Genomic DNA, 14,385 nt, shown 5'->3' with positions numbered 1-14,385 from the left:
AGAGAAATCATAATTACATTTGTTATCAAAATATTTGTTTAATCCACTATAGTACCTGGATATCTGGCTTGCTCTTGTTTCTCTAAGTAACAAGGAAGGCTAAAGAGAAATATGTTGGCCAGTGAAAGTTGCAGTTTCTTTCCATGCTTATGAAAGGAGACAAGCAAACTTTCAATGAGCACAGGGATAAAGCCCATGTGCCTAATATCCAATGAAATATTGTTAACACTATTAGGTAAATGTATAAGTTTGAGACTTAGGTGACTCTACATATGAGTCTACATATAGGCAGACCCAAGATATGCAAGACAAAAAGAAAACCATAATTTATATTTTAAGTATTCAGTTTAGGACATATTAGAAGTGATGTACCTATAATATTTCTACACTCAAAACGCTGGAAAACAATCATCAGTATACAATTGAGAGTAGGACCCACGAGAATTTTAAAAAAATTAAAAAAAAAAGCTTCCAGGGAAATTAAATGTACATCCACAATAGCTAGTAGAGTTGCAAAAAAGGGCAGGAAGAGAGAAGGAAAAAAGAGTGAACAGAAACAGAAAGGAATTAAAATTAAGGAAACAAAGGTAAAACAAAAATACAACATATGAGTACATGCACACAAAGAGAAACCCAGAGAGAAAAGTAAGAAAACACTGTAATGTAGAATAAGATTCAAGAAGCAATGATCTCAAATAAACTGAGATCTGAGAATCAATCTCTCTCTCTCTCTCTCTCTCTCTCTCTCTCTCTCTTTCATACACACACAAAGGCTAATGTGATGCAATTTAGCCTAATATCTAAATATTTGGCTTAGTATTTAAATCAATGCCAAAATAATATTGCTAAGAATTCCCAAATGGGACCCACATGGTAGGAAAGAACCAATTCCCACATTTTCCTATAACCTCCACTCAAGCACTATGGCATCTACACACATGTGTGCACACACACAGAATAAAATGTAATTTAAAATAAGAATGATACATGAACAGCTTCTAATAATTCAAAAATGTAAATCAATCATCCTTTAGAAAAACTTATATAGTGAATCTTAATAAAATAATGAAAGGACCTCAGTATATGATGGCAGACTAGAAGATGCCTTCCTACAACCCAGTGAAGGAGAAGTACCAAGATAAGAAAAGAAAATCAAATGAGGAAGAGCTTGGGAAATATACAAAGGGAGTCATAGTATAGCTAAAAAGTGCAGGGAAATGAAACAAAATTTAAGCAAAAAGGATGCACTGTTCTCTAGCATATGGAAGGGGAGCGGAAGCCTCATCCAGAAGGTAAACTAGGCAGTCCAGGAGAAAAGAAGCTACAATGTTTATCTACAGAACTTGGACCCAGTTGTAGGTATCGCTGAGACAACTAATTTAAAAAGCAGGACAGGTCAGGAGTAGACAGGGGTCCCCCAGCTTAGAGGTGGTGGGTCATACTAGGGGAAAATCTACTGTTTAAAACTAACATACATTAGAGTCCTGAGACAAAAAATATTAAAGTCAGGGAACCTAGATTCAAACTGCCATAGTCTCAGGGTTAAAGACAATATAAAGAGGCATCTGGGTTCAATGATGACAAGCCAAAATGTGAAGGAAGTAATAGGTACAGCTCAAGCAGTACAGGGAAAGGAAGCCTAATGTACCAGCATTAGAATAGACCTTACCAACCAAGAATAAGTCTGGAGTTTGACAGCCTCGAACATGGGGTCAGCAAGTAGATCAACATGACAGTATAAACAACTGTCCCCAGAGATCAGGCAGTAAAGTGCAGAAGCTACAGAACAGTGTTTGAAGAGAAACACAGGACTAAAAGCAGCTCGTTTCTTTTTAAGTTTCGATAACTGGATTTGCTACACAGCATCAGAGAGCTACCAATGCAAAAGAGAGGTCAAAGTAGAGAAAGACCACTATGAAGAAGCCTGTCTCACGGGAAACATAAATGAATATCCTCCACTTTAGAATATCTCCCAGTTTCTGTTTAAATAAACAAATATAACATTATCACACTTTAAAATTTTACTTCAAAGAAATTATAGAAAATAACTGGTAGTCATACTATATATCACTGGACAACTTCCAAAATATCTTATGAAGAGATTCACATCCAAGGCAGCACTAGAAAGAATTAGTTTCAAAGTTGGGTGTTTTTGCAACAATTCTCTTAATTTTGTAAGTAAAAAATCACTGAACCGATCCCTTTCATGCACTTCATCCTGCAATGAATAGAAACAGAAATGAAACCATGGATCAGGTAACACACTGTGGACAACTCGGTCTTTAAAAGAAAAGCACTACTAAATTTACATTGCTAAATTAAATAAGGAAAGGCCAACCAATACAACAGAACATTTGTAGTATGTACAATTTAGATATCATCATACATTAACAACTTATTGTAGATGAGGCTATTTAAAACTATTTAAGGCTAATTAAAGGCTAAAACAACTTATTCTATTTTTTATCTGAGAGAAACTAGAAAACAGCTTAGAATACTTTAATGAGGGTCATTATTACTTTACAAGTAGCTAATTAATTCAGAAATCTAACCACAAAGTTAAATGACTAGAAAGTATATAGCTACAATTAGGAAATCTGTGACATTAAAGAATTAAAAAGCTAAGTATAATAACTAAAAAAGTGTTTACCATTTCTAGAAAATTCTAAAAGCATGCATTACTTCCATAGATGAAAAGCATATTTTCAAAAAACTCTCTCCTGCTTATCTCTCCCATGACACCCAATGATAAGAGTACCTTTATGCAATGTAAGATATAGTTCTAATAATTACACTACCAAATTACCTTGAAGAGAATCCACTAAATACAATAGTTCATTCTTATCTTACCCTATTCTAAAAATATCATTATGTAATTAAATATTAAGCTGTCTCAGTTATACATGGCAAATTTAACAATAAATAGTCTTACCACAATGACATGGGTCACAGTTGACAATGTGCTATCACCTGCCATCAATGTACGAAGCAATACCCCATTAGTGCAAAATGTCAAAAGTGTCTTTGGAGAAACCCTATTTAAAAATCAAAATAAAGTGCACAATTACAAATCTTTTACATAATCAAAATAGTTACTTTAAATGCTTACCATATACACTTTAGCAAATAATATTTATATTGTTATGAATATTATTGGTGTACTATTACATGTGGTTTGTTAGAAAAGTTACATAAAATACATATATATGCCTGACAATCACAAATTTCATCAAAAACAGCTTTTAATTAAGTAAGCTATATACTTAAGAATTTAAGTATGTTAAAAATTTAAAAATTTTAGTTCAGTTAAAAAAATTACAAGTGAAAAAAGTTTTCAGTCATTGCTACAAACCAAGAAATGCTAATACTTGTTAAGAAGGTATTAGTAAGTATTGCAGCAGGCTAAACATCTTTGGTCTGGAAATTCAAACTCCCAAGTGTCTAGCTAAACATTTCATATGCTCAACCAGTAGTACACTGATATCCAAAATCCAAAAAAATTCTAAAATCTGATTACACATGATCCCAAGAATTTTGTATAAGGGATACTCAGTTGCACATTATTTCACTAAAACTGAGTCACTATCATTTACTGAGTTTCTATCCAAACTTCTCAATAGATTAATGTCCCAGACATTAGATGGCCTAGTAGCTCGCTTTATAAGACAAAGTCTCAGTAAGGTCAAGCAGCTTGTACTTGATCATAACACTGTAATAGGATTTATATCTATAGCTCATGTGCACAAAACCTCAGTAAGTTTAGATATAAAATCAATATCTGAATATAGATTTACTGGTAGCAAAATTATCACTTAACTTTTTGTTTAGCTTTTTGTAATTTTTTAAGTTAATTTTATTTTTAAATAAAATATAATTAAACCACTTCTCCCTGCCCTTTCCTCCCAGCAGTCTCCCACACTTTCTCAAATCAGACACCCTTATTCTTTATTATTGTTACATACATGTGTACAAATAGCTAAACACAATCTGCTAAGTCCAATTTTGTTGTTAATGTGTTTGTAGTTTCAAAATAGACTACTTAATCTCCCTCTCTCCACAGTCACTCACTGCTTGTGTTCTCTGTCCAAAGGTGGGACCCTTGACACTTCCCCCTCCACTTAACCTCATTATCTAATTTTCTATTTTAGTCAAATGTATGTATTTAGCCAGCTTTAGGCGTGTTGAATGGTGGAAGACTTTACCTGCTTTCTAATCGGATCTGATAACCAATTGTTTGACCAATTCTTTCCCTTCTCTCGGCGGCAACTCTTTCAGCCACAGCAATAGCAGCTAATCGTCTTGGCTGAGTACAAAATATTCGGCAGGGAATGCCATTCTTAAAGCAATCATCTAATAGGAACTGAGGAATCTAAAACAAAAATTTTAAATCATTATGAGATAGCATTCACTTTGTATACCCAGAAATATCAACACAAATCAAATTTCAAAGTCCATAACATGTCAAGACATTAACTAATCTTCAAATCAGTAAGTCTCATAACTGCCAATACCAATGAGAAAGTGAATTTGAAGAGATTGTTTACATTGAGAACTAAATTAAATATTTTAAATCAAATCTAACAAAAAATACTCAAGGTAAAGACCTTCAAATACTTTTGAAAGCTAAAATGACCAGACTATACTAAGAAATGAATCTTGGATGGTAACAACCACTACTGTTTCTTCCCTCCAATTTATCCTATAAAGACAATGAAATGACAAAGTTCCACTATGATTTTTTAATAGTGAAAATTAAGAAAACAAAAATACTCACAATCCTAGAATTACAAATACTTTCCCATAATAAAATTCAGGAGCGTCATACATATTTAAAATAAGAAATCTTATTGGGGTTAGCAAGACGGCTCAGTAGTTAAGAGCACTCATTGCCCTTCCAGAGTATCTGGGTTCATTCAATTCCCAGCATCCACATGGCAGTTCACAATTACCTATAACTCCAGTCCCAGAGGATTTGAGACCTTCTGGTCTCTGTGAGCACTGCAATCATGTGGTATATAATGATACTGATATAACCCAAACCCAAAAAGACAAGTGTTGTAAATTCTCTCTCATACATGTATACTAGCTGAAGTGTGTCTAAATTGAAATACCAACAGAAGTGAGAAAACTAAGGGCAATGAGGGTGCGTAGTTTCAAGGGAAGGGGGCAAAATACAGGGGGAAAGGGGAATAAAGAAATAGGAGGAATTCAACTGGTGTAAGAGAGCAGAAGGCACGGTAGAGGAGAGTGTGGAAAGAAATAACTAATGCTAAAGACCTAAAAATGCCACATGGGAACCTACTGGTGTAGGAGCTTGCTGAAAATCCATACACATTATATAAAAGGAATTTAAATGGAGTTGCCCTATAATGGGAGACACAAAAGGCTATTAGATAAAAAAGGCCAGTAAGGTTACATCTTTTTGAGTTGTTGGTCAGTGGTGTCCCCTAGACCCAAACACTACAGACTACTGCCACTATTCTTGGTTACCCTCCAGAACCTGGTAGGAGCCTATTGCTGAAAACATCACATACTTGAGTCACAGGACATGAAACATCAAGTTGGTACTAACCTGGAAGCATCCTCCTTACTGACTAGCTTACAGAGTACTGAAGGTGTTATGCATACTACTAGGGAAGAAAAATAATAGTCTTAACCAGATGTGAGCCCTGTGAACTATAATAGCTATGGCCTACCAAGGTATGCCACTTGAACAACAGTGGTGTGACTATTATAGGGGTAAAACCACCCATTTCTGACTGGATTTAAAGCCTGCTGCACAAGACAGAACTCATACCTGGTACTGTTAACTGAGCCAAAACCCTGGAGCAGGCTAGGACATAGGCCCTAGGGAATAATACTGAGTAAGTAATATTATTTTGCTCAATAGATATAGTAACAAATTCCCCATTCTTAACTTTATACTCATAGATCAGTACATCACTAAGCCCTCATCGGAGAAGTTTCATTACACAGTAGAGGGTAATTAATACAGAGACTTCTAACTGGTCAATGTGCAGAGAATAAGAGACTATGGAATGCTCAGCTCTAAATGGGACAGCACCATAACATCCCTTCCCCCAGGGCTCAGGAATCACTGTAAACAGAACAGAAAGACTGTAAGAGCCACAGGCAGCAGATGTCTACAGCAAAACAGCATTTGTTTACATGTCGATGCCACTGTACACACGAACTCACAATAGCTGTGACTGCTTGCACAGGATCTGCACAAGATCCGCACAAAATCCCAGCATGGGTAGAAGAAGGACTCATGAAGTTCCAGCACTAGCTGAGGAGCTATCGGCAACTGGTGGCTGCTGGTGAAGGGAAAGACAGGGATACAGCCCCTGAGAGGCATAATAAGTGAACTGAGTGGATTTTTTATGAGTTCATGAAGTTCGGAAGAAATCATGGCAAGGGATAAGGGGAGAGGAAGGTAGATTCAATCAACATGCATGCAATGCATGCATGAAATTCTCAAACAAAAAGATGAATAAAAAAAATTCTTTCAATTTCTATGTAATAGCCTCCATATCACCTACATTATGAATATAAATAAGGGAAATATTCAAAAATATCTTGTTCCCTGAATAATAGACTCATAATAGGCTAATAGATTTCTTAAAATTCTGTCTAGCTTTGTGGTTCACAGAACAGAAACATCAAAAATCTTTAGCATTAAAGTAAATCTTAACACTAGGTGCTAGTTGGTATTATGTGGCATTTTGTAGAGATTATCTCTAAACCTCACCATAAAATGAACTAATTATAAGTACCATTTTCTAAATGGAAACAAGCTCACAATGGTTACAAAGTCAGATGAAGTCTTCAATCTAATTGATAAAATTACAGGAATCTGAACTCCAGACACAGCCTCCTTCCAATATAATAAATCACATAACTTTTGTTTCCTTAAAACCAAAGGCGCTGATTTAAAACTAATAAAGGCAGGGTGTGGCAGCACACTCCTTTCTTTAATCCCAGCACTCGGAAGGCAGGGACAGGATCTCTGTGAGCTCCAGGACAGCCAGGACTCCATAGATACACCCAAACTCAAAAAACAAAAATAAAAAAACAAAAAAGTAATAATTTGAAAGATTTCCTTTCTATAAATTCTCTGTAAGCACTCAGCAACAATTTATGTATGAAATAACTATTAGTAAAATAGCCAGTTCTTTTAAACACATAGTATAAATTTGACATAAAACTATAAAATGGAATGAATTATACTTTCTTCAATAAACAACAAAGAAAAAACAAACCTGTGTAGTCTTTCCAGACCCAGTTTCTCCTACAATCAAAACTACTTTATTCTCTTTTATTATTTTAACAATTTCTTCTTGTTTCTCAAAAACTGGTAAAGACTGCCTGAAAGCATCAAATTCGGACTCTCCCCTTTTCACAGGAACTTGAGGTATGCCATTGTTAAGTCGCCCACTTGTCTTGCTCATTTCTCGGTTTTCTTCAAAAATGAATAAACAGAAAGTTTATGACCTACATTGAAACAATACATTGAAAATGAAGCCATATAATTTCTTTTTTTTAAAGATTAATTTATTATGTATACAACTATCTGCATCCATTTATACCCACTCGCCAGAGGAGGGCGCCAGATCTCTTTTCAGATGGTTTGGAGCCACCATGTGGTTGCTGGGAATTGAACTCAGGACCTCTGGAAGAGCAGACAGTGCTCTTAACCACTAAGCCATCTCTCCAGCCCACCATATAATTTCATATGCTTCTTTTGGATGTTTCTTCTCTACTCAGTGCCTCAACTACTGCCCTCCTGGAGGTATCATTTTATAGGCTATGAGTTTGGCATCAATTACACAGCAAGTCTTTTTCAAAAGTATTTCCAATGCATAACAAATTAAAGTGAATAAAAATTAATTATTCCACAATCACCAAAACATAATCACATAAATTATTTTCAGATTTACTATAAGTTTCTATCAGTAATGTCAGAGAAAAATTAAAATTTTAAGCAGGAAATAATGTACACTATAAAATCTGTTACAGATAATGCAACATTACAAAAAAGAAAACAGTCTACATGTTTAAAATGAGTTTAAAATAAATAAAATAAAATAAATGATTCATAGAATATTATCTGCAAATACAAAGTTTTAATGCTTAACAAATTTTCCAAAAGAGCATTTGGCCAATATCCACATATAACTTAGCAGGTGTCATAAAGAATGTATTCTCCAAACAGCTCAAACTATTTCTGTGTGTCCACACTTAAGAGACTCTCTTTAGGGTTTGGGTTATAGCTTAATGGTAGTGTGCTTGCATAGCACCTATGAGCCAGACAGCATGACAAAACAATCAAAACTTAAAAGATAAATAGAAGTTCTTTGATATCTATGGCCATGTATGGCTTATGAGATGCAGACCTATATCTTAGAAAACAATAACTATGCAAAGTCTACACTAGGCAGTTAGATAACTTCATCACTTTTAAAGGTATTTTTCTGAATAAAATTATGGCTTCACTTTATAACTTATATACCATCTTTGAATAATTTAACATACTGAAGATTCTTCCCCAGCCCTTAGCAGAAACTAAAGCCCCAGTGTAAACTGGTACTTATTAAGACAGCGATTGAGAAAAGCCCCAGACTTTGGAGTGGAATCTCAGCGTTTATTGGCTAGCTGAGTAATCATGAAGGAATCATTTCACCATTCTGAGCTCCAGATTCTCCATGGCTCACAGTCTGACCTCTCGAAGATTGCTACTATGCGGCTCTAGGAGTGAGGATACCACTAAGCACATGGGAATTGTTCAATGAACAGTAGTCATTACTACAATCTTTAAAGGTCTTGGTTTGATTGCATAATATGCCTTAACACTTTATTCCAAATTTTTCATAATTCTTTATCATTTAATACATTAAAACTAGAAAAAAATGTACCATATTAGTTTCAAAAAACAAATTTAAAGTAGAAAAAAAAATCACCAAATAAGAGGGTAAAAAAGGAAGCTCCCAGAAAATACATACCAGCTTCAACTGCAAACACATTTCCTCTTTCTGTTTTAGGTAGAAGTTCAGTACGCTCTTTATTGGTGACAGGAAATCTCTGAATTAGGCTTCTAACAGCATGTTTTGTATTGTGAGTCAAATTACAGGTCATCATTGCATGGGCTGTTTCTGATCCATCTTTCTTCTTCACAGTTAGGTACCTATTGGCTCCCTTTCTGAATGTTAATAGAAATCATTTATTTACTATATATAGTCAACTTGTTCACATATGACATATGCCTACATAGAAAATAAATCTCAAACAAAACAATAAAAGTTTTTGAGATATTAAAATTCCCCCAATCAACAAAGATAAATTAAGCAGTCACAAGAGTTACCTTCAATTAAACTATCAAAATGCTACAAACCCAATTTTAAATAAGCAATAACAAAAGTAAAAGTCTAATACATCCAAAAAAAATGTTAAAATTTGAATTTCATTCACTTTGGTAGATAAATCATCACCAGTTAATACATACTGGGAAGAATATAAAGATGGGGGAATCTAAATGATATTGAAAAGGTGATAGCAGACTGGTGATACTAGCACGCCCACAGCATGCTTTGAGGTGTGTTAGTAATGTTTCATTCCCAGGAGAGCCTGTTAAAAGAGCCACTTTTAACAGCTGAACCGAACCTGTGTAACATAGCACTGCGAATGATTATTTCAAGCACAAACTTTATAAGTGAAAAGATTTTTTTCCCAAAGCTTATGATATACTCTTCAGCTCAAGTTCCTGGTTTTAAGCCCAAGCTAATAATACCTATTTTGAAGGATTATTCAAATTATTAAGGAGAGAGATATAAATTACAGCATCTGTCACAGAGCAGGCTTTAAGTAAATAAGAAAAAAATCATTTCTTGCCAGGCAGTGGTGCTGCATGCCTTTAATCCCAGCACTCAGGAGGCAGACTCATTGTCAACCCTGACAACCTGAGTTCAATCCTGGGAACCCACATGATGAACAGAGAATCAACTTTACAAGTTGGCTCCTGACCACATGTTCTATAGCATGTGTGTGCAAGCTTAAGCCCTCACATGCACAAATGATTACATAAATGTAAAGAACTGTAGTTTTAGCTGTGTCTAAGTGCAGCTCTTACCTTACCAACATTTAAATGTCTGCATTCCTTATTGAATACCACAGTGAACGATAAGTTCTCAATGCTGTCACCTACTCTCTAAGTGCTTAGTAATGCCTTAAATAATGGGATAAAGAACAGTCTAGATTAGCTGGGTGTGAGGACACACTCCTGTATTCCGAGCACGCGGGAGGTGGAGTTCAAGGTCAGCCTATGCTACCTGAGACTCTGAATCAGGAAAAAAAAAGGAATAAAATATAACTTGGTCTAGAAATTTTTATTTCCACAGTGAAGTGGAACTACTAAAGTCTAAGCATGTTCTCTACAGCAGGTTCTTCCCTCGTATTGTTCTGTAATGTCTGAAACTTCAGCTGGCACAGAGCAACTGCTCACTCTTCTGGGCATTGATATGAACACTAAAACACTGAGATCCACTCATCATGTATCTTCTTCAGCATACCTGATGCTATGGCTTTGATAAAATATAGAAGTCCCCTTTCCCAAACAAAATTAGAAACCAGCTGTCCAGATAGAGCGCTGTTAGATAAGTGAATTTCCTACGAAAGTTGTAAAATAAGAGAATCTCATATCCAATTATTAAACATAAAAGTAAATGTTGAGGACCAGCAAGATGGCATAGTGAGAAAAAAAAAAGCCATCTTGTCCAATTCTGACAACCCGAGTTCAAGCCCACAAAGCCACAGTAGAAGGAAAGAACTGAGAATGTACTCCTGAGAGCTGTCCTCTGACATCCACATTCACAGCCATGGCATGCACATGCAAATATAAACACATACAATGTAAGTTAACTAAATTCAAAGTCAATGTTAGGGGAGGAAGGAAAAGAAGACATTCAAAAACACACATAAAATCACAGATAGAAGTAAGTCTGGTGCTCTGTCGCACAATACCAACCATTGTTAACAAGAAGGTATACATTCTTAGATAGTTACCAGAGGACCCTAAATGCTCTCATCATAAAGAAATAGAAACTCTGTGAAACAACAGATGTGCTAATTCCCCTAATAGCCCTACTGTATACATGGGATAAAAAAAATCACATTATACTCTGTGTGTGCATAATTATTGTCAGTTAAATTAAAGGCGCTGGAAAGACGGCTCCACGGTTAAGAGCATTTGCTGCTCTTGCAGAGGACTGGGGTTCAATTCCTAGCACCCATATGGTGGTTCATAACCATCTGTAACTCCAACTTTAAAGGATCCAATACCCTCTTCTGGCCTCTTCAGATATTACATGCACAGGGTGCACAGACATCCAGTCAGACAAAACATCCATAACCATAAAATAAAAATAAATAATAACTCTTTAAAGGAAGAAACCTTCATTGGCTCTCCAAGCTGGACTTCAGTGCAATCTTTAGTCTGTCCTAGATTCTTTTCCTGAGTGAATAAGGGTGCATGTGTTGTATCACCCCAAGGAAAATCTACCACTCAACACTCATTACCAGGAACACCTACATAATTCAATTGCAGGGCCTACTCTAGACTTAACCTAGAAAGAGTACCAGAGAAGCCTGAATAACAAAACTTGCTTTAAAAAAAAAAACCTCTAATTCTCACAGTTATATCCCATGTTCCCTTCCCATAACTTGCCACTTTTCATTCAAGGATCTATCCTTTGTCATGTCTTCAAGAAGTTTCCCTCTGCATATGTTATATGCAGCTGTTAATAAATCAATCCCTTTCTCACAGTTGGGTGTAGAGGTACATGCCCTTAATGCCAGCACTTGGGAGGCAGAGACAGGCAAGTCTGAGTTTGATGCCAGCTTGGTCTACAGAGTGAGTCCCAGGACAGCCAGGGCTACACAGAGAAACTTGTCTCAAAATAAATAAATAAAATTTAAAATAAATAAATAACCTTATTTATTTTTCTGACAAATCTGCCACCTACCAGTCTAATAGTAAAGAACCTAAAATGAATAATGGAAGCTATATTCACTTTTAAATTTAAATTTTTTTTCAAACTTATTTGAGTATATGTAAATTCAGGGGTTCACATGGATGTCACTGGACAACTATTTGGAGTTCCTGCTCTCCTTTCACCTAGTTGAGGTTGGGTCTCACTTGTTATTTCTGCCACTGTGCAAACCTCTGGCCCATTCTGCAGCCTCCCGCTCCCTTTCACCAAGAGGGTCTAAAGAAAAGCTGACGCTGGTTCAGACTTAAATGAGTTTATCTTCATATCCTATAATTAAGAACACAGAAGTTAAAACAGAAATAATGGTTTAAATGTAATTAGACGTATTTATCCTTTTCTGTAGTATATAACTTTGTAAAAATAAGAAAAGCTGTAAACTTACCCTTTACTTTTAGAAACTAAACCAAGAGACTGACTCAGTCGGTGAATAAAGGCTCTTTCTGTACTGGTCAAAGAAGAAGGAAATTCCATTTCTACACAGGAAAAAAGGGTTCCACATAGAGATAATTATAGGTGTAAAACATGAAAACTACATGTAAGTATACAGTCAAATTATGCATCCACGTGAAAATATATTAATTCAGTACCTCATGTTTAATAGGATTCTAATATTAATTTTTAATATTTATTGAATTGTGTGTGTGTATTGTGTGTCTGAGTATATATAAATGTTCACAATATGTGTGCAGTGTCCACAGGTCAGAAGAGGTATGAGATCCCTTAGAACTGAGTTACAGATGGTTCTGAGCCATCATGAGGGTGATGGAAGTCAAATCTGGGTCCTCTGTAAGAGCAGCCAGTGCTCTTAACTCTTGAGCCATCTCTCCAGCCCAGAAATCTGATATTAATTACTTTTTAAGCTATGGACAAAAACCTATATATAATAAATGACTCTAAAATTCACCAAAGATTATTCATCTGTGTTGAAATCTTGAATTGGCATAACTAAGGACATATCTGACTAACTTATTCCTGGTTTGCTTGACACAATTTCTTTCCTTCAGTAATGATGTAAGCTCAAGCGTTAGGAATTCTCAAGCCGAAACTCCTATGTCTCTGTTCTTAAAATTGTGCAGAGCTCCTACTCACTATTTCACACTGGATTTGTTGGGACATTTCGTCAAGGCATTGCTTCTGTCAAATATACGTTCAAAATCATTTCGTTTACCCTTTTCAACCGTTAAGCCTCATCAGCAAGAGGGCTCCTATTTAAGCCAGCAAATCAGAAGGAGCTAGGAAGCCACTACGGGTCACTTCAGTACAGTATTATAAGGACTGCGGCAAATAGGTCTCTAACCTGATGAGGTGTGAAACACGCTTAAAATGTCAAAAGAAGTTTAATTTGTGTTCGATATGATGCGCCTAGAATTTCAAAAAAGCCCTTTATATTGCCGGTATTTTTACTTATCTATTCCACTTCCTCCCGCTCCTTTGAAGATTCTGCAGCTTAAAGTAAGGCTACACCTTTTCAATAATAATAAGGAGGGGGACGTTGATGATGATGGTAGGGGCTTATCAACTCCTTAAAAAAATGTTGATTTAGCGACCTGGGACTGCAGAAAAGTACCCAGGAGAAGAGAGAAACTCCCACCCGGGAGCAACCCAACCTTTTCACCTTCTGCCTTCACCGGTCCTGTTCCATAACCCGCCCGACCCACAAGGCATCCCACTCCACGAGCGACAGTCGGGCGACAGGCGCGGGGTTTTCACCTCTGCGGCCCGGCCCTCGGTTCCTCTGCCCAGCCCGGGGCGGGCCTGGGGGGCGGGTGTCAGGCGGCAGGGTCCCCCGTCAGTAGCCTCACCTCGCTGGTCACCATATCGGAAGCGCTCCAGAGCGATGTTGACGGCGATCTTCACCTCCTCGTCGATACGAATGTCTTTGAGCCCCTTGGCCCGGCCGCCGCCTCCAGGACCACACGAAGCGGGGCCGCCGCCGCCGCCGCCTCCGCTGCCGCCTCCGCCAGGAGCCGGAGGACGCGGCGAGACGCTGCTCGGCCTGGACATGGCCCTGAGGAGAAGCTCGCTCCGCGTGGGAGCGGCCAGGCCTGCTGCCAGCGGGCAGTGACAGAGACGGAGAGAGCCTGAAGGACCGCTGCCGACCGACCGCTCGGCAGGCAGGCAGGCAGGCAGGCAGCGCCGTGGGCGGTGAGCGGGACAGCTCCGCTCACGGCAGCCGTGGAAGCGAAAGCGCCGGCACCGCGAAAGCCCAGGGAAGCCCGGAGCGCGCGCGTGATGACGTCACCAAGGGGCGACGCGCGTGACCCCAGGACTCCCGGCAGCTGTCTCGGCGGGTGCTGCGTTAGGGGATGCGGTCCCAGGAGGGCTGGTGCGGTTCTCGCGC

The 14,385-nt window shown here is 37.5% G+C and overlaps 1 protein-coding gene across 2 annotated transcripts in view; it reads right to left on the bottom strand.

Moving 5' to 3' along the window:
• Positions 1-14,227, bottom strand: part of Ythdc2 (YTH domain containing 2) — a 62,802-nt gene extending 48,575 nt beyond the window's left edge. The window contains exons 1-7 of one of the 2 annotated variants that reach the window (XM_005356063.3): positions 13,847-14,227; positions 12,427-12,517; positions 9,003-9,199; positions 7,263-7,462; positions 4,203-4,369; positions 2,933-3,035; positions 2,062-2,218 (exon numbers count right to left, since the gene is read on the bottom strand). In XM_005356063.3, coding sequence (XP_005356120.1) covers positions 2,062-2,218; positions 2,933-3,035; positions 4,203-4,369; positions 7,263-7,462; positions 9,003-9,199; positions 12,427-12,517; positions 13,847-14,048 — 1,117 coding nt within the window. In that variant the 5' untranslated portion in view covers positions 14,049-14,227. The remainder of the gene's footprint in view (positions 1-2,061; positions 2,219-2,932; positions 3,036-4,202; positions 4,370-7,262; positions 7,463-9,002; positions 9,200-12,426; positions 12,518-13,846) is intronic. The other variant, XM_026783522.1, reaches the window with a different exon arrangement.
• Between the last annotated feature and the right edge of the window lie 158 nt (positions 14,228-14,385).

This window comes from Microtus ochrogaster, chromosome 18 (assembly GCF_000317375.1).
Source record: "Microtus ochrogaster isolate Prairie Vole_2 chromosome 18, MicOch1.0, whole genome shotgun sequence".
In the NCBI taxonomy this organism is placed as follows: Eukaryota; Metazoa; Chordata; class Mammalia; order Rodentia; family Cricetidae; genus Microtus; species Microtus ochrogaster.
The sequence above is the reverse complement of the archived record's forward strand: the minus strand, read 5'-3'. Positions and strand labels throughout refer to the sequence as shown.